Consider the following 26565-nt stretch of genomic DNA (forward strand, 5'->3'; position numbering starts at 1 on the left):
AATTATTGAAATTATAACAAGAAATTATATTTCATCCTGAAATGTAAAATGTTTACTATTATATTCATTTTATTAACATTAATAAAAGGTTTTTAAATAAAAAATGACTTCAACCATTAAAATAGTTTCACATTAATTTTCTGTATTATTTATAATTTTATCAGATAAAATGCTCCACCTGTTTTTAAACTCAGACAGCAGCCTTATCTGTCTGCTGCAGGGGCTGATGGGAGATGTGAGGAGCTGTTAGAAACCACGTGGCCCTCGTCTGATCTCACAGCTCGTCCTTGTTTGGCCTCAGCTGCATCAGAGCGCCACTTCTCCCCAGGTTCACCAGAGGAAACACCACTGAACTAAATGCTTTTCCTCCCAGCTGCTGCTCTGTGCTGTCTGTGTTCAGGTGAGTGTTTCCAGCCAATCAGGAGCCAACAAACTCCACCTTTAACAAACACTGGCTCACACTCACCTTCATCTACCTGTCTGTTTCTCTACAGCGCTGGCTGCCATGGCAACACAGCTGATTCAGGAGGATTTAACATTGACCAGGAGAGTTGGTGGAGACGTCTCCTTCAGCTGTCGAGGCTATGAGCAGTGTGACCTACCTTTTGTATACTGGTACCAGAAGAGAGACACAGAAACATTCTCAAGGATTCTTCGAATTACCAGGACTAGTGGTAACATATATAAGGGATACAATCATCAGCAGAAAGATGATTTCTCAGCTGTCTATGAAACGAACAGCTGTGAGTTACAGATACAGAGCGTTAAACTCGATCATTCAGCCACCTACTACTGCTCCTGTGTGAAGAATGTTCTCCACAGTGAGAAATGCTCCCTGCAGCCTGAACAAAACCTCCAGATGAACAGATGTCAAACAGTGTTTGTGACAGGAAGAGATCAGTAAACCACAGCCCAGGTTCACATATTTCACCTCCATCTCAGCCAGAGTCACTAACAGTGTTGGGCAGTAACGCATTACTAAGTAATCTATTACTGTTATATTATTAGGATACTTTCCCCAGTAGTGAGTAGTGTAAGGGATTACAATTTCCAAAACAGTAATTATATTACAGTTATTAATCCAGTTAAAAAGTAATATAGCAATATAAAAAGTAAAATAACTAATTAGTTGTGATACAAAGTAATACATAAGGTAATATTACTTTTTTTAAGTAGTAATAACTAACAAGTAACTGATTCCACTTCCTGAGTAAGTTGTCTAACACTGGTTACAAACACACTGAACTGAGCTGAAGTTTCTTTTCTTAACAACACAGAGAAACAATAATAAAAGATCTGAAACAGAAAACTATACAAATAATTAAATTAATAATACAAATAAATGTATGTACATGTGATAAAAACATGAATAATTCCTTTTTGAAAAGCAGTTCCTGATTACAATCATTTAGACAAAATTGGCAAAATTATGAAACCAAAAACCAGCTTCAACATTTAAAGATTAAAATCCTCTGATTTGACCTGCTGCAGGAATAAAGTCTGTTCCTCCTCACAATGCTGATCTGCTCTTAAAGTGATGGTTCAGAGTAAATCATAGGGTCCTTTGCACCATGACCTCGAGCCAAACACCCCCCCAGAAGCTTTTTTCACCTGGGTCTAACATTGGGAGAGTTAGCGTAGAGTAGCGTTATCAGCTGAATAGCTTAGCGCAGAGGCTAACGGACCCACATTTGTATCTTGTAAATGACCCCACTAATAATGCCCGAAATGATACCAAAGGTCTACACTAGTACAAATAGGTTATGCTCTCATAAAACGATGGATTGGAAAGTTGTAAGTACACCAGAAGTTTATGAAAAATAACACTTCTGCTTCTGCTCTCTGCTGTTGTTGTTGCTGCTGTAAGATGAGTGCTTAGGGACATCTACAAATTACAACACCGAAAAGAGATGCAACAAAAATATTTATTAATTTAACTTTTTTTTTTAAGTAAGTTCTGTAGTATAACTAGCAGGAGACAAGTAATAATTGAGGTAAGTTTGGAGACATTACCTTATTTAATCATTGAATTAATAAATATTTTTGTTGTATCTCTTTTCGGTGTAGTAATTTGTAGACGGCCCTAAGCACTCGTCTAACTGCAGGTAGCAGCAGCAGCAACAGAGAGCTGAAGAGAGCAGGCAAGTGTCCATAAACTTCTGGTGTACTTACAAACTTTCCAATCCATTGTTTTATGAGAGCATAACCTATTTGTACTACTTGTAGACGTTTGGTATCATTTCGGGCATTATTAGTGGGGTAACTTACAAGATACAAACGTGGGTCCATTAGCCCCTGCGCTAAGCTATTCAGCTGATAACGCTACTCTAGCTAACTCTCCCAATGTTCGATTAATTTTTATTATTAATAAAAAAGCAAAGGATGGCTACTTTGAAGAATCTAAAATATAAGACATGTTTTCAGTTATTTCACACTTTTTTGTTAAGTACATAATTCCATATGTGTTCATTCATAGTTTTGATGCCTTCAGTGAGAATCTACAATGTAAATAGTCATGAAAATAAAAAGGAAACGCATTGAATTAGAAAGTGTGTCCAAACTTTTGGCCTGTACTGTAGATGTCTTATAAACTGTTAATCAACAGAGAAATGTCTAATGACAACGTGTGACAGAATATGGATTGAAGATATTTGAAGGTTTTAAAACAAAGTATAATTATATTAATGTCAAACCCTATATATATATATATATATATATATATATATATATATATATATATATATATGTATATATATATATATTAAAAAGTAGGAGGATCAAAACTCTTTCTACTTCAGATAACAACAAGACTACATTACAACACACAGACATTATAAATGTATAGTAATGGCTGTTATGTGCTCCCCCCCTGCTCTCTTTTTCCTCTGTTGATCTCAGGTGTTCCTGATTTCTGATTGAGGGGGGCCCCTCCCCTGGATATAAGAGAGGCTGGGAGACAGAAATCTGTCTCTGAGACTGAAGCAGCTGATCACCGTTGGTTTCTCTTTTCTTCTTTTGGGTTTCTTTGCTTTGAGGATGGAGGTCTGGTAGTCTAGTTTTCACAGCTTTGTTTCTGTTAGTTTAGTTACTACTTTTTAGTTTGGGGGGGGAGTTCTGGGTCTGACGGCCCTTGGTGGGTTGGCTCAGGCTTCTTCCCTTCTTTTGTTCTTTTTGGCCAGACCTCCAGACTCCCGTAGTTTTGGTTTAATCAGTAATAGTTAATTTGTGAATACATCTTAATTTACTTTAACTAATCCTCAGGTTTGGTGTTATTCGATATGTTGAAGGTCACATTTAAGTTGTTTGTTTGCTGTGGCCGTAACATATTTGGGGGCTCGTCAAACGGTCAGGTGTGTAGATCTCTAGAGTGTGGTTTTGATTTGGTGAATACCTTGGTTGTGGTGTTGTGTGATGAGGCCTTCCTGAAGGGTGTGTTGTCAGTAACTACACTGCAACACACAGACATTATGAATTTCAACCCAGTCTCACGTCAGTTCGTGATGGCATTACGAAATTAAATCTATTAGAATGTGATACCCTCACGTTATTTTGAAGATTTACGTGTTGGGGTCACGTTTTTACTAATGTATTTCAATGAGAAGCATCTCACTGCACGAAACATTCTGCCAGTCGGGCTGCAGCAGAGAAGCTGGATACAGCTTTGATTTTATTGGTATTTTTAGCCCAATAATCGCTGTTTTAATCAACATTTATTCACCAGATCTTATCACGGTTTATATGTATTTCTTTTAATGTTTTTATTTTGGTCTATTTCGGCCAGGGAAGCTGGATTGCTTTGTTGTTTATTGATATTTTTAAAACTATAACGCTACATCTTGCAACATGTATTTAGCTGTTATCATGGTATGCATTTCTTTATTTTAATAATATTATTTCGGTCTTATTACCGGTGAAATATTAAGGTAAATAAGACAGAACAGTTGGGCTACGAAATGAGCCGAGCTGGGCGCATTCAAAGCTGATGTCCAAAGATGCAATGCGGGCATTCATTCACAGAATCAGACGGCGATCAGCGGGTCTTTAACGCCTGTATCACTTCAATGTACGTTAGGGATCATTTAGAGCGTTGTTATAGCGACTACAACAACGGCAGGGTGATCAGGACCCCGACGCCAATCTTTGATTGATAGCTCTCCTCCAGAGGGAACAGAACTGCGTCCATGGCAACGCTATGCTATGCATGGCAACGTTGTGTTATACTTAGCAACGGTCTGTTATCAAGAAAATAACAGACCGCATTGTACATTAGAATATAAGCAAGCCATGTAAAAAATTATATATATAATCAGTAGTTTTGTCACCAGCAACAACACGTTTCAGTAAGTTATGCATCGTAATAACGTTTAAAAAAAAAAATCAGCTGAAGACTCCGGAAGTGACGTCGTAATTACCGCTCGGCGGGTAGAAAAGATACAAATACATAATATTCGTAATATTGATGTTTTTGTCTAACTATTTGAGGAGTTAAACAATAAACATAGCAATAATAATAAAATACAGTTTCATGTATTTGTCTCATGTACTGTTTGCTCAGCCGGCCGGCGGGTGGCATCAATCTGAAACAGAACGAAGCCCACTCACGGCAGACAGCAGAAACAGGAGCCTAACACGTCCGCCCACCCACCCCGGAAGAACTACAAGTGCTCAAGCTTTGTAACAGATTCTGGGCCGCGTCTATAGTGGGAGTTGTAGTTTTTAAATATATTGGTATAGTTCTCAAAGTAGAAGTTGGTAGTGTAGAATTCTGGATACACCCTGGGGTTTTTTGGGATGGGGAACACACTGATGTCATCAGATTTTAAAAACAGAATCATTAAATAGGTGAAAATAGCTTATTACCATATTTGACAGTGCTTACAGTGGATAAACTTTGGAGACCATATGATAGCTGAGGTCCAGAGCTTTCTATAACAGCTGGTTTTATGTGTGTAGCACCTTCTGTTGCTAAATGACAAGCCTTCAAACATGGAATGGGTTCAAGGTTCAGAGGTCAATATTTGAAAGCAGGAGTAATGTATGGTCTCCAGACTGACATGTTACTCTCCAGGTTTAGACTCTGGTGACAACTTCCCTTTCCTCTACTTCAAGTGGGCTCATCAACAGTACTGCCGTGTCTGCTGCTCTGCCGTCGGCCCCAGGATCTGGCACCTTCACAGGAATGAACAACTAGTAAAAACGACTCCTTTAGCTCAAATGCTAAAATATACCCACGCATCAGTGTGGGAGAAAAGGACCACTTCACTGCAGAGTCTGGGATTCAGCTCCACCAGGGCACAGGAGATCCAGTCAGCAGCAACACCGAGGGAGAAGATCAGCAGGCCAGGCCGCTGCAGCATACAGCCGGTCCATCCGTCCAGAGCATTGTCCCCCTCAGTAAGAGGTCTAGCCTCCTTTAATAGGGAGTGGTCTGATCAGCTGGCCAATCAGATCGCTGATGTGAACGGGGTTCTACAGGTGGGTCAATTAGTGTTTGTTGTTGCAGTTCGTGAAAGAGGGAAAAGATAAATTGTCCACAGCAAAATATAATAAATTAAATCCACAGCAAACAATATCAGAGTATTAAGGCAAAAATCGATCAATAACAATTATACAAAATAAACTAAGATCATCAATCACACTACTCCACTTGTTTTATATTATACGACACTAGTACAGCATACATACAGACATAAAAGAAGAGACAGTCATGTTAATATGAAGATTAGAGAAACACATCATGGAGCTGGAATATGATACTGGTTAATAATTTGGACTGGTTCACCTCAGCAGAAACATTCAACAGCAGTAAGGGTTTTTGTATCACTCAGTTTCACTGTGAGAGACCAGATGGTACTATTGTAGGATACTACTGGATCTTTGGCTCTGGAACTAAACTGATTGTATCAGGTAAGAATAAACATTAATTCCCTTCAGTTATTTAAATGAACAAGTTGAAAATGTGTTTAATGAGTTTCTGCTGCTTCAAGCTTCACATGTTAGTTTTTTCATCATTAGAAGAGAATTCTTGCAGCGATGCAGCTATTGTTACATAAAAACGTTCATAGTTCCTGAAAACATGTTTAAATCTCACTGTATTTGATCCTCTCAGTTTATCAGCAATAAGATAATAAATTATGTTAACCATAATCTAATATATGTCACTAGGAGTATTTTGTAAAGAGTATAACTTTAATTATATTGTTTAGGATAATTAATGAAACATTTTTAAAAGTTATTGTATTTTTATGATGGTAGATTTGTCTTTTAGTGGAAGATATATTTATACATGAAGACACAGAGATACTGAATATATTACAATAAATATATCATGCATAATAATTTATATATTTATATATATATATGATAAACGATGATATATAACTGCACAAACACACATATATTTATATTTATCTCAGCGTACTTTTAATATAAATAGTATTTGATAATTAACATAATCTGAATATTTTATTGTAATTGTGTAAAAAAAGGTAAAATTGTTGTGGATAAAAATATGAAATTACTGATATATTGATTTGTTTCTTAAGCAATTAGAGCAAAATATAAGGTGGTAAATATATATGTTATATGCAGCCTATTGTAGTAATTAAAATGATAATTGTATTTTATGAAAAGATAAATATGTTATGTATTTTAATATGTAAGAAAACTCCACAACACTTTTCATTTGTGTGAAGGAACATTTTATAATTATTATATGTTAATTTACAATTAGGGATCAAGATAGTCCAATTATTATATTGCAGTTTTTATTTATATTTGATATATCATAAAAACAAACCGTTCTTACTCTGAACTCGTAAAATAAGGAGACTTTTATCGTCAATAACAACGCCAAAGTCACCTGACCAAGCGTCAATATTTTACGAGATGGGAGTGAGAATCTGTTGAATAAAAATCATTTATGGTTTAATGTTAAGAATGTTTTGACGTAAAAATGATTTCTACTCGTTTGAAGTCAATCTTTCTTGGCTCCTATACAAATAGTTTTTCATTAGTGGTTATCAAATAAGAACTAAGACTCAAATAAATTGTTATATTTGATCTTTATATAAAATGTATAAACACATCATGAACAGAGTCATAGATGAGTTAAAGTTCATACTAAGGCTGTTAATTACAAAAAAAACTATCAAATCTAATTAGAATTACTTAACTTACCGGAGAGACAGTGATTTCTATCTGCCTTTGACCGCATACATTTAAAATATACATTATTCAAAACATTTTTGTTGTTATATTTACTTGCCCGACATTGTGTTTTACTTGCCCCGGGCCATGGGGCAACACTTATTGTTGAACATTTTATTGTAGTCCTGTATAAACGTTAACATTGTTGTTAAAAATTATATTTTTTATGAATTTTGTAGTTTCAATATATATTAAAATATGTTATATAGATTGGAATAATTTAAAATTGCTGAAATATTACATGTAAAAGTAAATGTTATTTATTATGAAATATAAAGAAATTGTCCATTCTACGAAGGAAAATGTCATCACTATATTATGTTAGTAATAATAATTATAGTGAATAGACTTTGTACATTAATCCATGTTTGTCTTTAGTCCCCATATAACCCGTGCTGACATGAGATGATGTGTGTGTTTCATAGGAAGGTGAATCCAGTATATGTAGTGAACTTTGTGCTGTATTGATGAGTAGTTTAGTGATCAGAGTCCATGTAGTTTCCAGGATCAGACTGAATGCAGTGCTGGAAGCTGCTGGTGACTGTGTGAATGTGTGTCTGTGCTGCTTGTTGCTGCTGTCAAACTTCAGATGAGCCGGTAGTGAAGCCCGGTGTGGGTGGCGCGTGGTACCCAGCAGCATCCAGAGCCCACCTGGAGGGGAAGAGCTCCCTGCTGTGTCTGGCCTCAGCCATGTTTCCTCCTCTGGTCCAGTTCTCCTGGAAAAGACGAAATGAGACTGGTCCTCTGGAGGAGCTGTCCTCTGATGATATAGAGCAGCTGGAGATCAGAGAGTCAGGACACACCGCCTCCATCTTGCTGATCCATCAGAAAGAGAACAGCACATATAAATACCGCTGTGACGTCCTACATGAGGGGGGGACAGTGGAGGCCCAAACAGAACAAGGTAATGAAGGCTTGGTGACTGTTTTCAGTACCGACTACGTTTAAATGCACTTAATTATAATAATTAGTTTTCATCTCTTATTCTGAAAAAGACAATATTCCACTAATACTCCCGTTAACATGCAGCTGTGCAAAATAGGATTTTTGTTCCAGCGGTGGTGGACTTGTTGGATTATGTGAACACAGCCTCCCTCTTTCATTCCTTCAACCAGCTTCTTGAAAAAGTCGGCATCTCTACAGCAGCCTTGCAAACTGTTGCTTTTTGTACAACAACCATAGCAACGCACAGAGCTGACAGTGATGAAGGCTTGGTGACTGTGTTCAGCAGTGATTCAGCTTCATGTGGAGATGCTGTCAAAGAGAGCAGAGGAGGAGATGACTGACATTTGTCACTGCAACTCCAAACATTTCACTGCTTTTCTGTTTCAGAGGTTCCAGCTCCAGCAGCCTCCTGTCCTCCAGAGAGAGATCCACCAGACCAGCTAGCTCTGGAGGAAGCTGACTGTAAGATCACCTGCTGACTCTCCTTCAATAACTATGTTTCCTTTTGCACTTCAGATTTTGTTTTCAATGCCAACACTTAAAGTCACTGTCCTGGCTCCATAACTGAAAAGCTTGGTAGAGATTTGACTTGTTTGTTTTTAATAGGGGCCTTTGAGCGTTCATGTAAATTGTAGCGGACCCCCGTCTTTATGTGAAGCTGGTTGTCCCGTCTGGAAACGTCCAAGTTATACTGATGAAGATCTGAAGATGTTCTGATGAAATGTATATAGTAGAACATACTGAAAGTGTGTGTGTGTGTGTGTGTGTGTGTGTGTGTGTGTGTGTGTGTGTGTGTGTGTGTGTGTGTGTGTGTCTCAGTGTCCTTCCAGTCCCAGTGCAGGGTGAAGTTGTTCTGTCTGCTGTACACCCAGCTGATAGTGAAGAGTCTGGTGTACTGCTGTGGACTCTCTCTGCTGATGATCCTCAGAAACAAGGGACCGTCCACCAGCTGCTCACATGCTGACTGACTGTTTTCTGCTCGACTTTTCTCGCCATCAAATCTCATCAATTCATCTCATTTATCACTTTGATCACTATTCACATATATCAATTATGACTTGTTGTAGTTGTCATCTTAATAATATAAATACCAGCCCGTTCTCATTCCGAACTCGTAAAATAAGGACGTTTGGACAGTGGCTTGTCAGCGTCTGATGCGGCGAAAAAGGAGCACTTCAGCGTGTTTGTATAACGCAGCAGGGAGAGCCGCAGTTAGATACGATTTAGCGAGTAGTATGTAAGGGAGAATTACTGCAGGTCATGCTTGCTAGAGTTGCTTTTTAGAGTCGCTTTTTTCTTTCCTCCTGCGTGTCACCGAACCGTACAACCTTTTAATAGTCCCGACCAAGCGCGTTTACTTGAAACGCTAAAGGAGAATTTTAGCGTCAATATTAACGAGAAAGGCTCCTGACCAAACGTCCTTATTTTATTTATTTTACGAGTTTGGTGTGAGAATCTGTTGTAAATACATATATATCTTAGCAGTTACTAAGTTTAAAAGTTAAGTTTAAATTCTGTGGTGTTTTTAGATACTTTAGTTTATTTCTACTTTTAATTGTGACTTGTATAATGATAGATCATATGAATAATCAGCTGTCTGGTAGATATTTCATAGTTCATAGTATTTTTTCTGTCCTTGTGTTTCTCTTTAATACATTATGTAGAGTGTGGCAGCGTTGTCAAATTTTTTCATGAATAAAAGTTTTTTTTCATCCTTGTTTTTTGGATTTCATTCAAATAATTAGAATCAGAATCATTGTCATTGGACAGCTAACCAAAGATAACAAATATATGTAACCAGTTGTTGTTTACAGATCAGTAGGTGTGGGTGTTCCACGCTGGAGTCTTCTCCAGGACAAATCTTTTATGGTGAGTTGCTCGGTAATACCTGGGGTCGTGGTGTATATGGGGCACAGGTATTTAAACATTCACTTTCATAAAACTTGTAATACAAAAAATTTTAACTAACAGATATCACCATGAAAACCTCCCAAGTTGATTACCTACATTATGAAAACTTATGTAGGTAATCAACTTGTGAGGTTTTCATGGTGATATCTGTTAGTTAAAATATGAACACTTATTTACCTGTAGAGTCTTAATTTCATAATCCATATCTTTAAAGGTTTTGTTCTAATACTCCACTTCAGTAGAACTTACATAAACAAAACTTCACACTTTGATTCCTATCTTAATTCCGACATTTTGTTACGCAGGGCTTTGTTCAGATATCTTTCTGAGTCTATCTTCTACAACATTGTATGTATGAAAATAAGCACACATTTAATAAGAAGATGCCTTATTTGCATTGCAGACATTAACCACTGAGACATCAGATCAGAAAACACTCATGTGAGTTGTCGTGTTTGTATGAGGACTCTCATCAAATCCAAGTGTAAACTGTAAAGTTCACCTTTGATGGCTAAAATCTCCATAAATAAAGTCCATGGACGTGACCTCCAGGTGGGTCATCATTGTTGCTCTCTGGGCTCAGTTAAACTGTGTGTGGGTAGAGGGCTCAGTGGAAAAAAAGGCTTCCAGACCACAAGAGAAAAGACACACAGCTGCAGAGAGGAAGAGGAGTTCCTGAGTGTTTACAGCAGCAGCAGATATGAGTCTGTTCTCAGTGGTTATTAGAAATCATAAAAAACTGTTGACAGCGAATCACCACTTCCTTTCCTGCAGCAGACGGGCTGTGTGGGTTTCTGCTCTGCAGCCTTTCTCACATTAACAACACAATGACAGTTACAACCATCCACTCTGGTTAAAGGATCATTCCAGGAACTGGAGTTTGATTTCAGCGCTCAGTATTCACTCTCTCAGCTTGGATCTGTGTCATTAATCTGAGAAAGAAACAGCTCGAATCAAAAAGAAAAACATATTTAATGAATAAAAAACAACCATGTCCATTAGCACAAATATTACATCAATTATATTTTAAAGAATTAAGCAAAAAATATATATTTTATGAAAATATTTTTTTCTTATTTTCCCTTAAATCATGAATAATTTTTAACTAAAACTCTGATTCATAAAACAGTGGATATTATGAATAAGAATGTGTAATACAATACATCATTATTATACATACACATAAACGTTAAGAAGTCGACCGCACGTATTTTCCAAAAATAAGCGGTACATCTGTTATCATTGATCAGAGCGACAGAACACAAACCACAGAGACAAACAAGTCATCTTGTTGTTTCACCCCCTCAAAAAAACATCTGCATCTCTAAAAGCAGAACTAGAGCGTCCATGTTACCATGGTAACATGAAGCAACCTATCGGTGCACCGCGGTAACTCCAGCTTTTGAAAACACAATCATAATTTACATAACCAACCATACAGGTTCATTTCATCTTAAAGGAGTTTGCACACCGCTCCAACAAATACCAACAAACTCCAACATTCTAAAGTTGTCAGTTGTTGGCAGTTGTTGGCAGTTGTTGGCAGTTGTTGGCAGTTGTTGACAGTTGTCAGTTGGTCGTCTTTAGAATATTCATAAACCAACTGCCAGTCCACACTGCCCAGACAGGAACAGACAAGACTGACTTTGGTCACCTAGTCCTACCTTTTCTTATTTGAGTTTTAGTGTAATATAACATGGATGAAATGGAGATCTTGTTGAATGTGGCCAAAGTAGTTCTGGTCTACCTGGCCTGTAAAGCTGCTAGCCGTGTACAGGAGAGACGGCAATCAAGACGAGCCAGGAGGAGACTGTGGTGTAAACCTTGGATATTGTGAAATGCAAAACAGGCTGTCTATCCTAACTTGTGTCAAGAACTTCACTCAGAAGCAGGGGCGGATCTAGAGGGGGCAAGGGGGCAGCTGCCCCCACTGTAGGGCCTTGCCCCCAGCTGCCCCCTAACTTTGGCATTCAAAAATTTTTGCTTGTAAAAACAAACTGCCACTATGTGCACAGGCTTCTTAAAACATTGAAACAAACAATTAATTTATATTAATTCATAATAAATAATAATTGTAGATGTAATCTTAGCCCCCTGCCCCTCAAATACTTAGCTACGTCTCTGCATCAAACGTACAGGCACTCGCATTCATTCAGGCTCGCGCACACGCAACCCACCGAGTCTGCTGCGTGTGGGGGGGGCCTGCATCCCGGCAAAGACTGGAGCGACTGAGCTGCCCCCCCCCGAGCCTCTCAAAGTGAAGTCTGTTTCCCAGGTGAAGTTAAAACACACGTTTCATCTGAAGTTAAATTTGTAATAATTATAATGTCTGCTAAAGGCGAGTCAGCATCAACAACAGCGTGTCTGTTAGCCAAAAGTCAAATCGCTCCCTCGTAGGTTGTAAGCGTTCTGCTGTTTGATTAGTTTGATTTCAGTAAAGACAAGAAGAGCATAATACAGAATATTACAAACTGGCATGTTTGAATTCATAACGTTTACAGAGGGTCGCCGTTTCGTGGCGTTACGTTACAACACACTACCCAGTGCTTGCTGAGACCGATCATTTGTATATGATTAGTTAAGGAGTAGGCTACTATAAAATCCACTTCCTCTCACATATCACGGCAATACGGCTGCACAAATTAAACCAGGCAACATACTTTACTGTCAAACTGGGAAAACAACAAATACAACGTGGATTAAGAATGCTAGTCTAAACATAACTGATGTGTGCATGTAATAAATCTCGTCTGATGTTATGTTTTTAGGCTACTTATTAGCTACAGGGCCATGCAGTGTAATGTAATACAAGAATAACAAGAGCTTTTCACATCTTGACTTTTGCAGGCCAGAGTAGCTGGAGATATTAGCTGAAGCCTAAAAGTGGGGATATTGCGAGCCAAGAAAATCCTGAGTAGTGCACAGGAGGAAGAGGAGGAGGGAAATGAAGAAGGAGAAGACAGTAAACTGGAGAGACCAGGCAGGTCAGAGCAGGAGAAGACCACAGAAGGAGATGCAGAAATGAGTGAAAGAGAAGAGGGAAAGGAAGAATTGACAGTGAGGGATGAAGAGGAGGCTGCAGGTTCAGAGAGAGGGACAGAGGCAGAGAGTGATCAGGAGGATGAAGATGACAGAGAGGAAGAGGAGGCTGCAGTAACCCCTGGACCATATGGTTGGTTTATATTCTCCTTACATATAAATTGCAGTACAGTAACATAACATGTCCTGTGACATGATGTGTTTTCAGTTTTTGGCTATTTCCATTCTGTTGTATATGTTATAGGGTTAGATATGTAAATATTTACATATACAACAACAGTTCACTCTTCTCAAGACACTTTACAGATAGAGTAGGTCTAGACCACACTCTTTAAGTTACAATGACCCAACAATTCTCCCAAGAGCAAGCATTTGGTGCAACAGAAACATCAGACATATCCAGGGTCGTGGTGGCTCGGTTACATACAGATGGATACAGATATAGAGAATTATGATTCATAATAATGGTAATTATAGTAACAAAAAGATAATGGAACTATGAATAGAAATAATAGTTGTAGCAGTTTAGGGCGTAGCAGTTTAGGGCATAGCAGGGCGATGGGGTGTAGTGGTGCATATCAGTTTATGTATGAGGGTTTCCATGTACCGTCTTCCCCTGCCACCCTACCAAGATCTCTTGCTACCCCTTTGCCCCCCATGTAAAATTTTCTAGATCCGCCACTGCTCAGAAGATACTCCAGCTTTTGTGAATTTTGCCTGTTTTGCTCCTCAACGTTTTGAAGAATTACTCACTATGGTTACTCCACTAATTGCCGGAAAAAACACCCATTTTAGAGACAGCATTTCGAGCTGTTATACTGTTGCCGTTTGTTGTAAAATGGGCTCCATTGGTCCGACATTCTCCAACTCCACCAGACCAGACTGGACATAAACTCTAACGACTCCATCACACAAACACCAACAAACACAGACGGCCGGCCCACACTGACCCAACTGTTGGTGTTTGTTGGAGTTTGTTGGAGCAGTGTGCAAGCTCCTTAAAGGGAGAAAATGTAACTAATAGATATCACCATGAACTTTCCCCATTTGATTACATTATTTAGAAAATGAATATTTGTATTACACGTTTTCTGAAATTTCAGAAATATCTCTTGGTAGATTTAGGAGAAATCTACAGACACACCAAAGTGTAGTAAAATAAATGTTTTCTTTCCACTAATCTGAAAGAAGACATGTTAACACATTTTAGATTTTTCCTCATGTAATTTTGAATACATTTTTCTCTTCTTATTTTATTTAGTTGTAATAAATATTTGTCCATCTTTGTGAGCTACCTATGTTAACTCTTAACCCCTGTGTCATGTTGTGTAATGTAATTTAGTTTTTCAGATTATTTTTTGGGGGGTTCTTTCCTTGATATACTCACCCATGTACCTGTGTGTTCCTCTCTGTATAATGTTTACTGCTGTCTGGGTAGTATTTCAAATTGTATTTTATTATTTAAACTGTATGTATGTCTAATGTATTCATGTTCTAGCCGTCTTTCCCTTTCCCTAAGGGGCTTAGCCACTTGTCAGCCACCATTGTTAATAAGGACCTGTTCTTAATGATTTAACTAAATAAAAAAAGGATTTTGTTTTATACTTGTTAGAGTTTGTTATGTTTCATTACTTCTTCTTTTCCTGTTTGTGTCATAAAATGTTTTAATATTGTCTGAATTATTGATTTTTAGGACCCAGGTAAGATTAGCCGGTTGTCTAGGCGACAGCTAATGGGGATCCTTATAATAACCGATAAAATGATGATCACCTCTGTGCTCCTCCTGTTGTTACTTTGACACTGCTGCCCTCTGGTGGCTGCAGAGACTCACTGCTTCAAACTACACGTCTTTTGTTTCTATATTTGTGTTTTTTTTTGTCTCTTTTTGTTGTTTCTTGTATGCAGTGTTGAAGAAAGTATTCTGATACTTTACTGCAGTAAAAGTAATGTAAACATACACTGTTACAGTAAAAGTCCTGCATTGAAAAAGTTCCTTAAGTGAAAGTCTATAATAGTAAAGTTAGTTAGTTAGCTAATGGACATTTTGAGCCTCACTAGTTAACTAGATGATGATAAAGAGTAAATAGTGAGAGGTGTTGTTCAACTAGTGAGACAAGATGTCTAACTAGTGCTGACAAAGACTGAAATCTTTGAGGAAACTGACGTCTGATATCAATAATATGAAATAAATGTTTGAGTGCATTTTTCATATTTTTACCATTGGTGTTGAAATGGTACAAATGTGTTCCTTCTTTTATTTTGAACCCTTAAATTAGTCGAAAGGTACATTTCTGACCTCTTAAAAAACAATATTGTACTGTTAGGGGGAACATTTTAAAGGGTGAACCTGTAAGTACATAAATGTTCGTGTCTTGTATCTCCATTTTTGAGGGTGTTTAAGAGGCCTAGTGTCAGGATTTGTGCAGGCTTGGACTCAAAAATGCAAAGAGTTAAGACGAGGAGTCAGCGTAAGGTTTTAAAGGTTTATTAAATTAAAATAGCTATAACAAAAAGTGTCCTGAAGCAAGTAGGTCTAAAACTGACAAAAAGAAAATCCCAAAACATTAGGAACAAAACTACATTCACAGGAAAAGACCCACATAATGACAATGATCATCCAACAGACAAAGAAAGCACAGAGATTAAATACACAAGATAACAAGAATAGTAACGAGGTACAGGTGACATGAGGACTCATGAACAGGTGGACAGACAATCACAAAGGAGGTAAAACACACAAGGCAGGAAGTAAAACACGACATACGACACAGGAGAAACAGACAGGTAAGTAGCACTTACTAGGAATTTGTTTTGGTTGATGGTGCATACATAAAAACATATTCAAATGTTATTCTGAAATAAATAAACTATGAATACAGAAACAAATGAATGTACATATAACTATATAACATTAGGTCAGTGAGTGGCAGCCCATAAGTAGTGTCCAACTCCAACGGGTATGAAATAAATACAACTTCTGTTGTGTAGACAATGCAAATGTCTCGTTTATCTGGTTAGTAGGAAGCAGAAAAAATTCCGCCACATCCTTCTGGGCTAAGTTCAACTGTTGTCCTTTGGTCTCCTGGAGGGAGTTTAATGTTTTCAAGGTTCATTTAAGTGCAAAAATAGCAAAGCAAAACAGAGAAATGGAGCCTCCCTTACATAACAAGTGATAACGCATATTGCCTAAGGGAGGAGAGAAAGGACAGAATAGATAGAAACCAACTCAGTGGTTCTTAGCTCTGCCAAGGCTGTAAAATCCTCTTAACTTTTAAGACTTTAATAGTAATTCTTTCGACCAAATTTTAGCATATCTTTAATCTTTATCTTGAAAAAGATCAGCATTAAAATACCAGGGCTGGCTATTTAAACCTCAGTACTTTATTGGTACTGACCAATTTGTTCATTAACCTGACAGCTTTATTTACTAGTTACTTTACAAATTAAGATTTTTGCACACAAAATACGATGTTTTATCATAAATTAAACTACCCAAAAATATAACGTTCTACGAGTCCAGCTGAAATGATTAGACCATTAAACACAGAACTGTTTTGGATCGTTTCCAGTTTCCAGTTTATGCCTCGACGCAGAGGTCCAGGGTTCGACTCCGACCTGTGACGATTTCCTGCATGTCTTCCCCCCCTGTCCATTAAAGGCGGAAAAGTCCAAAAATAATCTTTTTTTCTGCATTGAGTACTTTTACCTTTAACACTTTAAAGGTGCAATATGTAATATTGTGTGTAATACTGGCAGCTAGCGGTTAAAATAGTTATTGCAGTACAAATTCAAACTACTGCAGAGTCGTTTCCCCCCCCCTCCTGCCCAGACTCGAAGTTCACGGAGGTTGCCAGGCTGAGACCGCGCATTCTCAACAACGTTGCTAGATGCTTTTCTCACATAGCCAGACATTACTTCACAGCACAGCAGAGTAGCTAACGTTAGATGCTAGTCTCACATAACCAGACATTACTCCACAGCACAGCGGTAGCTAACGTTAGATTCTGGCTATATTGACAGTCATAAAAGCCCGTGCCTCATTCGGGGCTCTGTAACCAACTGACAGACACACTTTTCCGGGTTTAAAATTACAGTATGAACCGCTAAAAACACAACAACCTCACCGTTCTCTCCACACGCCAGTCAGGCACACTTCCTCGGCTTAGAATTACAATACGCAAACGCTAAAAATACCACTAGCTACCTTGCCGACGGAACACACTTCATTGGCTTAGAATTACGGCAACAATCGCGAAACACACTGCAAACTCACAGTCCTCTCTTTCCGATTTACAGCCCCCCTCGTGGCTTAAAATAACTCACCGTTGTCGGCTCCAGCCGCTGAAGAGGCTACATGCTGTAAACAGCCATGGGCCTTGCCTGGTCCCCCGCGGTAACGTTAGCAGTTAGCAGGGTTAGCAAGGCAGCGTTAGCCAGGACCAGTCGGGATCACTTTACTGTCTCAATTGTTTTGCAAGTAACCAACTCCGGTACTCTAGCTATATGATTCAATGTGAGTACACAAATGTTGAAATGACAAAAATGCCCCTAGTAGCTGTGATAAATTAGCCTGAAGCTAATGCTTACCAGTTCAGGAGGAAATAAGCCAATTCTGCGTCCTTTGGGCTCTAAGCTGTCTCCATCTTTCGAAATACATCTCCAATATTTACCAGGGGTTGTTACGCGCTTCTGGTCACGCAACTGTTAGAAAAATGCTGTTTTCTTTTTTAGGTCGGGTAGAATCTATCTCTGTTGATCCTGTTCGTTTGTTTGCTGCTTTCATGGCTGTACTACCATTACAGCTGTAGCGCGGGGTTTACGCTTTTTCAGGTATATCTGGCAACCCAGCCTGGCTGTCAAACTGGGCCGTTGATAACAACACACAGATCAAAACATAAACAGAAATTCCGTCCACGGAATGTAAATTTCAAAAAGAAAAATACTGAAATTAGCATTGTTGTCAGAAAAGATAGTATTTCAGTTTAACATGTTTCCTTAATATCTGATGAGGCATTGGTGTCATTTTTGGATTTATTACAGTACAAATATTACATATTGACCCTTTAAGTACATTTTCCTGTTGATACTCACATACCTTTACTTATGGAACATTTTCAATGCAGGACTTTTACTTGAAACAGAGTATTTTACAGTGTAGTATTTAGTACTTTTGATCATGGTTTTGATTTTGCAGTCCTCCTGTTTGCTTTATTATACCTGTGTCTAATGCTACGCTTACATCGCGGCGGGCTATTTTCATAAACAGACATTTCAACCTCTCGGTTTTCAGGAAAGTGTTTGTTTATATGTACCCGCGTATATATGCCATCAATGCAGCCAAGAGCATGCCAGACCTGTAGGTGGCAGTGTAACGAGAAGCTCAAGCCCAGGTTAGCCAATCAGAATCCCGACAATAGCAACAACAGCAACCACGGTCTGGATCTCCTCCTTCATCTGACGAACCACAGTGTCCTTCACAGACATCAGGTCTTGCTGCTCTGGGGGGGGCTTTTTTTTTTTTTTTTTTTTTGGCTGCCTTAAACCTCCGTTTGTCTCAGTTTACATGCAAACGCGGCAAACAGAGATTTCAAAAACTCCACTTTGGCCGGAGTTTTTAAAAATAATCGTTTTCTGTGATAAAAACAGGATTTTCGTGTAAATGAGAGGCCAAACCGCGGGAAAATATCTCGCCTTTCCTTTCGTGTAAACGGGGTTAACTCTGCTGTCATTTCAGACTTTATCACTTCCACCTGCCTGCCCTCCCATCACTTAATTCACTTCACCTGCTCATCCTTCCCACTCTGTTCCCCATGCACTCATTAGCTCCTTAGTATATCAACAAGACATTTCCTCTAGCCCTCTGCCAGATTGTCTGAGTGCTTTTGCCCTAGCTTTCAGCATCCTGTTTGTTGATCTGTACATAGTTTATAATTTTCAGTTTTGTCTCAGCCTTACCCTTTCTCTATTTTGCCTGCCTGGAGTTTTGCATCAAGGAAAAGACATTTTGTTTCCACCTTTTGCCTCATGAGTTGTGCTTTTGGGTTCCCTTGTCTCAGATCCCTGACAACTTTAACTTAAGTAAAGGAGCTGACTACTTTTTCCACCACTATGTGTCTTTACAACACCATGAAACATGTACGCAGCATATTCTACAGTCAGTATAACATACAGACTAAGGCAGATAGTAGCCTATTTGCCAACAGCTAATAACTGTGTAAGAATAAGTAACATTAAGAGGAAATGATTCTCAGTACACCGCACAGATTCCTAGATGACATACTCTGTGTAAAACTGAATTTAACATGTTGATTTAGTGTTAATTTCAAATCACAAAATCTACCTTATCTTTAAATAATCACTAGCACATATGAAATTGTTAAAGATGTTTTTATTCAGTGAGTCGGACAATTTAGTGAGAAGCCTTGCACAAATGTTCCTCTGGGTCCTCCTCCATCTTTATGCTCTTTTATAAAGGAGCCGTCTTGTGTAAAACGTACAATCTCTCACCAGAGTTAATGTGTTCACGTTTGGCAGGAAGCCTTGCAGCGACTATAAGGGTTTTCTTTACCACAGCGCCCCTCCGATTACAACCAGAAAGGCTCTGAATCTTTTCCTCCATCTGATGGACCAGAGTGTCTGTCACAGAATCCAGCTCCTCCAACTCTTTGACAAAAAGCGTCTCTCACAGAGCGTTTTCCTTGAGGGTCTGAATCTCCTCCTTCATCTGACGAACCAAAGTGTCCTTCAACTACATCAGAGTCTTGCTGCGCTTTGAAAAACCTCTCTTGCTCAGAGACGTCTTTTTTCAGGCACTGAATCTTTTCCTCCATCTGATGGACCAGAGTGTCTGTCACAGACTCCAGCTCCTCCAACTCTTTGACAAAAACGTCTCCTCACAGAGGCGTTTTCCTTCAGGGTCTGAATCTTCTCCATCTGACGAACCACAGTGTCCTTCACAGACATCAGGTCTTCCTGCTTCGGTCCGTCAGATGGAGGACCGCTTCTCCTCCTTCTTCTTCATTTTTCCTCAGACCAATGTGGTGTCTAAATCGTTTCCAGGCTGAAGGTTTCTTTTTTTCTCCTCAAGCTGTTCCTCAGAGTGGCCGATCTCTTCCAGTAGCTCAACATCTAGTACATGATGGGGGAGTCCTTGCTCCGCTGCCTGGTCTTGTCCTTTTCTTCTTCCAGCTTGGAAAGTTCAGTTCGAGGGGTCTGATTGATCTCCCGCTCAGTCTGGAGCTTATTGATCAGATCCTGTTTGGTTGAGGACTGTTCTTCTTTTAGGTCCTCCAACTCTTTGACAAAAGGACTTCTCTGCCTCAAAGGAAAAAAAACTAAAAAAACTCTCCAGGCGTCTTTCTTCAAGTTCTGAATTTCTTCCTCCATCTGATGGACCAAAGCATCCTTTACAGACACCACGTCCTCCTGTTTTTGAAAAACATCTCTTGCTCAGATGCGTCCTTTTTCAGGGTCTGGATCAGCTCCTCCACCTGGTGAACCAGAGTGTCCTTCACAGACTTCAGGTCCTTCAACTCTTTGACAAAGGACTTATCTTTCTCAGATGCATTTTCCTTTAGGGTCAGGATCTCCTCCTCCATCTGATGAACCAGAGTGTCCTTCACAGACTTCAGGTCCTCCAACTCTTTGACAAAGGAGTTCTCTCTCTCAGAGACGTCTTTCTTCAAGTTCTGAATTTCTTCCTCCATCTGATGGACCAAAGCATCCTTTACAGACATCACGTCCTCCTGCTTTTTGAAAAACATCTCTTGCTCAGATGCGTCCTTTTTCAGGGTCTGGATCTCCTCCTCCATCTGATGAACCAGAGCATCCTTTTCAACCATCTGCTGCTTTAAGGCCTCCAGGTACTCTGACACATTTTCAGCTTGGGAGTGAATCTCTTTCTCCAGGTGTTTCTGATGGCTGTCGCCCTTTTCCTTCTCACCTTTCAGCTCAGTTTTAAAGCTCGGGTTGATCTGATGTGAAGCTCTCAGCTGCTCAAGTTCTTGCTGAAGAGCTCCATTTTTAGTTTTTTCAACCTGGAGCTCTGCTGAGAACTTTTCTTGGCTGATAATGTAAGCCACTTTGAGGTCCTCAAATGCTTGCTGAAGCACCTTCTTCCTCTTTAGTTTGATGGTATTTCGAACCTCAGTGGCAATCCTCATGGTGTCCATGGTCTCTGGGTCACTGAGCCTCTTCAGCCTCTCCAGTTCATTGCGTGTGTCCTTTCCTCTCTTAATGAACATTTCTTTTAGGCTCTTCTGACGAGCGACCAGCTGTTGTTTAGTCTCGTTCAGGTCTTTACTGAGTTCCAGCCTCGCATTATACTGCCAGCGGTTTCTGGTACGCTCATGCTTCAAAAGAGCAGTCAGCTGCTCTACTTGGTCATGCAGGCTGACGGAGTCCCTTGGCCTCCTGCTGTTCCACTCCTGATCCATTTTTAGCTGGTAGATTTTCAAAGTTTCTTGTAGATGCTGTCAATGATGAACAGTTGTTTCTCACAATCTCTCTCTCTCTCTATTGAAAGGTTGCTTTGCACTGACTAAAGATACAAAGGCCAATTGGAACCTTTATGATAACATCATAAAAGTGATGTCATAACTTAAAGGACATTCTGGAAACAGTTCCATTCTCTCTAACTCATGTTCCAGACTTCCGCTGTTCTTTAAATGTTTACATTCAACTTACATTGACTGACCCATAGATATACAACCACAGGACTGACCTTTTTCATATGTTTTCCTGAACAGTTTGTATCAGGTGATCTCCATATAATAAATCAGCATTTCAATTAGGGTTAAATACAGATATTTTAATGATTCAATGACACTGTCCTAACCAGAGATACACCAGCATTGGTTGTTTGTGCCCACTCTTCAATAGTCCCATGTATGTGAGTTCCTAACTCAACGTGAAAGACTTTCTATGATGTTTTTAACAGATGATGAAGTTTAAAATACTTAATAGGGGAGAGCGGGACGATGTGAAAGGGATGGATGAAACATTCCAGTTTTCTCCGAGATGCAATGATGACAGACAGACTTCCTTAGGTCAAAACATAGAGCATGTTAACGTCCTACTATCAGCCAAATATCTTCCTGTTATTTCCTTTTACCACGGAGTTACAGGCGATAAACGAGTTTTGATGGTCGAAAGTAATTTTTTCGATTATTAATGAGTGTTTTTCATTTAAAGGTTTGACTACGTGCTTATTCAGTAGACCATTTAGTGTTCTCCACAATCCCAGACTTTCATATTGCATGCTTGTTTACATGGAAAGCAAAACAGGTGATAATGGCATATGTCGATGTTGGGACGGTTGAAACAGCTGTTTCAACTGTCCCCGACCTGGCTGTAACTCCATGTATTTTAAGTAATTGCCCAAATGTCTGTGTTTATACAATAATTTATGGAGGGGAGACATGGAAAAGCAGTTTTAGAAAGATGAAAATATATTTAGGCCCCCACCAGGTAGGGGGTCGAGTTTTCCCATTGGATATTGTGACATACAAAACAGGGTGTCTATCCTAACTTGTGTCAAGAACTTCACTCAGAAGATACTCCAGTTTTTGCGAATTTTGCCTGTTTTGCTCCTCAAGGTTTTGAGGAATTACTCACTATGGTTACTCCACTAATTGCCGGAAAAAACACCCAATTTAGAGACAGCATTTCGAGCTGTTAGAATGTTGCCGTTTGTTGGAAAATGGCCTTAAGGGGAGAAAATGTAACTAATAGATATCACCATGAACTTGAATTTGATTTTGTATTACACGTTTTCTGAAATTTCAGAAATATCTTTTGGTAGATTTAGGAGAAATCTACAGACACATATAAACAAAGTGTAGTAAAATAAATGTTATCTTTCCACTAATCTGAAAGAAGACATGTTAACACATTTTAGTTTTCCTCATGTAATTTTGAATACATTTGCCATATTTTTCTTTTCTTATTTTATTTTGTTGTAATAAATATTTGTTCATCTTTGTGAGCTACCTATGTTAACTCTTAACCCTGTGTTATGTTGTGTAATGTAATTTAGTTTTTCAGATTATTTTTGGGGGTTCTTTCCTTGATATACTCACCCATGTACCTGTGTGTTCCTCTGTGTATGTGTTTTACTGCTGTCTGGGTTTAAAAAAAAAAAAAAAAAAAAAAAAAAAAAAAATAAAACAAACTTTGTCATGCCACCTTAAGGTGAAAAAAAAAAAAAAAAGATTGTTCTTTTTGTGCTCCTCCTGTTGTTACTTTGACACTGCTGCCCTCTGGTGGCTGCAGAGACTCACTGCTTCAAACTACACGTCTTTTGTTTCTTTATTTGTGTTTTTCCCGTCTCTTTTTTGTTGTTTCTTGTATACCTGACAGACAGACAGTCAGACACACACACACACACACACACAACACACACACACACACACACACACACACACACACACTATGCAAATGAAAACACTATTGGACATTTTGAGCCCCGCTAGTTAACTAGATGATGATAAAGAGTAAATAGTGAGAGGTGTTGTTCAACTAGTGCGACGAGATGTCTAACTTGTGCTGACAAAGACTGACAAGACATCAAGAATATGAAATAAATGTTTGAGTGCATTTTTCATATTTTTACCTTTGGTGTTCAAATGGTACAAATGTGTTCTTTCTGGCTGTACCCTTAAATTTGTGAAAGGTTACAGTTCTGGGGTCTCATTTATAAAACTGTGCGTAGGATCCTTACTATACGTCTACGCCGTCAAAAGCCCAAAAGAGCCCCCAAAAAGTCAGATTTATAAAACCGTGTAATGCGACACCTGTAAGCAATGTTCCCTTTATAAATCAGAGATTACCTACAAGCATGCGTAGCGGATCAGCCTCTTATCCCGCCCTGTGTACACCCATTTTTAACCATAAATACTCAATGCAAAGCACCTTGTGAATGCTGATCAGTGTATGAATGACACTGGCAGTTGTTACACCGAATCATGATGACTCGCAGAGAAAAAAGCAAAAAACTTCTCAGACGTTCAGGAATTGCTGCAAATTGAATTATTATTTCGGCCTGTTCTTGCACAGTGTATGGAACCCTGATCTATAGACTACATATATTAATATGTCCAAAATGGCAGGCATTACGGCACTCGGGGACAGCTTCGATATATCAGACGTATATGATAAGATTTAAGAGAACTATATATTATATCCAAACAAGCCTTAGTGATAAAGTTGAAGATTATATATAATATTTATTTAAAAAAACAAACACTTATCTGTCTGACATTTCCGTCAGGAAACAGCCGGTTGCCCCCAGAGTGGCGAGGACCTGTATTTGGACCGGGATGGACCGGGATTGCACGGTTCCGGTGCGTTGCCCTCTCTACTGGACCCAATTCAGTGCATAGATCCAAGAGCTCAGCTTTAGAAAATCTAAATCGGCATATTAGCCAGTCATCGTCATAGTCTCTGAAGTCTCTTTTTCTCCTGATTGTTCCATTAGCGTAGTCCTCCTGCAGTGCCATCATGCAGCATTATGCACGGGGTCACCGCAGTATTTATATGTTTACAGCAATTTGTGATTGTTAACACCTTGCCATCACAGCTAAAAAGAAAGTATTCCCCATCCCGAGATACAATTTGAAGACAAAATAAAGTGTTTTAGGCAAACACACTTTTCTTCATGCAGGTTTTGTCAAAAAACAGTATTAAAGTTTGGACAGATAATGAGGACATTAAGTGTAACGATTGATCGAGAGCTTAACGGCTGTATTTTCAGACTTTGACATTTGATGATATATGCACAGTATTAAAGACAGATACTTAGTTATTTACACTGTGTTCTGCCATTATCTAATGGTAAGGTATTTGATGCTATCCTGTATTCCATGCAGTCGGGCCATCTTCTCCTCCCTCCGTAGTGGACAATGTGACGGCGACAGCACCGATTAAATATTAAGAACACATTTTATTTATGATTTGAGTTGAAGGTGTTTATGGAACAGTTATCACTCAGTACAAGCGCAAATAACACTGCTGGATTTCATCTTCATGGTAGCGGCTGGATGTGGAGTGAAAGAATGAGCGTGAGGCATCAATACTAGAAAATATTACGAGTAATCTTAAAAATACTTAAAAATGTACTTTCTGCAGTCTGACTTCAGTTCACCACCTCAACATCTGCGTCGCCAAATCCTATTTTGTCTCCAAAATACTGCGCGCATGGATCAGAGTTTGGTGGAGGACCGCACATTCTCCGGCCAAGTTTGTTTTTTATAAATCAAGACCTTTGCGGAAGCGTGCACGGCACATTTTCAGCCCCGTTTTGTGCGTACGCCACGTTTATAAATGAGACCCCTGGCCTCTTAAAAAACAATATTGTACTGTTAGGGGAACATGTGGAGTGTCAGGATTTGTGGAGGCTTGGACCCCAAAATGCAGAGAGTTAAGACGAGGAGTCAGCGTAAGGTTTTCAAGGTTTATTAAATTAAAATCGCTATCAGCATGAATCACTTAGTCCAAACTACTAATCTAACACCAAACAGATAAACCAACCAAGTATGCACATTAAACTGTAGAGCAATCAATAAGTAACAAGCAGAAAGAAAATATCAATTAAAAAAATATTTTTTTTGTACTGTAAAAGTGGTGAAACTGAATGGTGTCATGTTGTGTGGGGACAGTGTGTGGTCACAATCTGAGCCCTGTAGAATTTTGCGGCCTCCAATTTAGCTAAGAGCTGTTGCTGCAGGCCTCGCTTTAGCGTCTCAATTTCCTCAGCTTTTTCTTTCAAGAGTATCTGCATTCTAATCATTTCCAGCTCCTCTTTCGCTTTCTGTATGGCCTGTTTGGCTTGAGCAAGTCTCTTTTCCTCAATCACCAGGACTTTAAGTTCTTTCTCCAGAGCTTTCTGATTCTTTATTACCTGGAGTAGCCTGGCAGTGAGTACTTTTCCTGAACAAGAGCCTTCTTTTTGCTTAAAGTGTCAACCAGTAGAGCCTTTTCCAGTCTGAAGTCTGCAGCTTGTGTCTCGCTGTAGTGGTTCAGCTCTGCATTTACTGAGACAAGCTGCAGCTGGAAGGGGTCTTTATTTTCATGCGGTTGTTGAGTAAACAGATCTTCCTTGGATTGCAAATCCTCCTCAGCCTTCCTTTGGATCGCTTGTTGCATATTTGACTGCTCTGAGATCTCAGACTCTAGCAGCATTCTCTGTTCCTCCATCTTCCTCTCTTTTTCATAAGATGCTGACAGTTGCTGGTGCAGAAGCTCGGATCTGATGAGCAGTCTCCAGAATATGTTCTCTATTGTAGTCTTCTGGAAATCATACAAATTTTGGACTTGGACAAAGAAAGCACAGAGACTAAATACCCAAGATAACGAGGGTAGTAACGAGCTACAGGTGACATGAGGGCTCATGAACAGGTGGACAGACAATCACAAAGGAGGTAAAACACACAAGGCAGGGAAGTAAAACAAGACATGACACAG

General features: G+C 39.1%; 1 protein-coding gene across 1 annotated transcript; it reads left to right on the forward strand.

Moving 5' to 3' along the window:
* The first annotated feature begins 207 nt into the window (after positions 1-207).
* On the forward strand, positions 208-9822 carry LOC120568332. The gene is made up of 6 exons (XM_039815756.1): positions 208-400; positions 495-821; positions 5863-5907; positions 7799-8113; positions 8542-8616; positions 8974-9822. The coding sequence occupies exons 1-6, from the start codon at positions 358-360 to the stop codon at positions 9120-9122; spliced, it is 954 nt and encodes a 317-aa protein (XP_039671690.1). The 5' UTR covers positions 208-357; the 3' UTR covers positions 9123-9822.
* The last annotated feature ends 16743 nt before the right edge of the window (positions 9823-26565 follow it).

The sequence above is a fragment of the Perca fluviatilis genome, chromosome 11, assembly GCF_010015445.1.
Source record: "Perca fluviatilis chromosome 11, GENO_Pfluv_1.0, whole genome shotgun sequence".
NCBI classification, from domain to species: Eukaryota; Metazoa; Chordata; class Actinopteri; order Perciformes; family Percidae; genus Perca; species Perca fluviatilis.

Excerpts from the sequence above, each read along its gene's own strand:
- LOC120568332 (XM_039815756.1), top strand. The coding sequence starts at position 358 with ATGCTTTTCCTCCCAGCTGCTGCTCTGTGCTGTCTGTGTTCAG. Across the intron at positions 822-5,862 it reads TGTGAAGAATGTTCTCCACA|GATACTACTGGATCTTTGGC; the intron begins GTGAGAAATGCT and ends GTACTATTGTAG. Across the intron at positions 8,114-8,541 it reads GGAGGCCCAAACAGAACAAG|AGGTTCCAGCTCCAGCAGCC; the intron begins GTAATGAAGGCT and ends TTTCTGTTTCAG.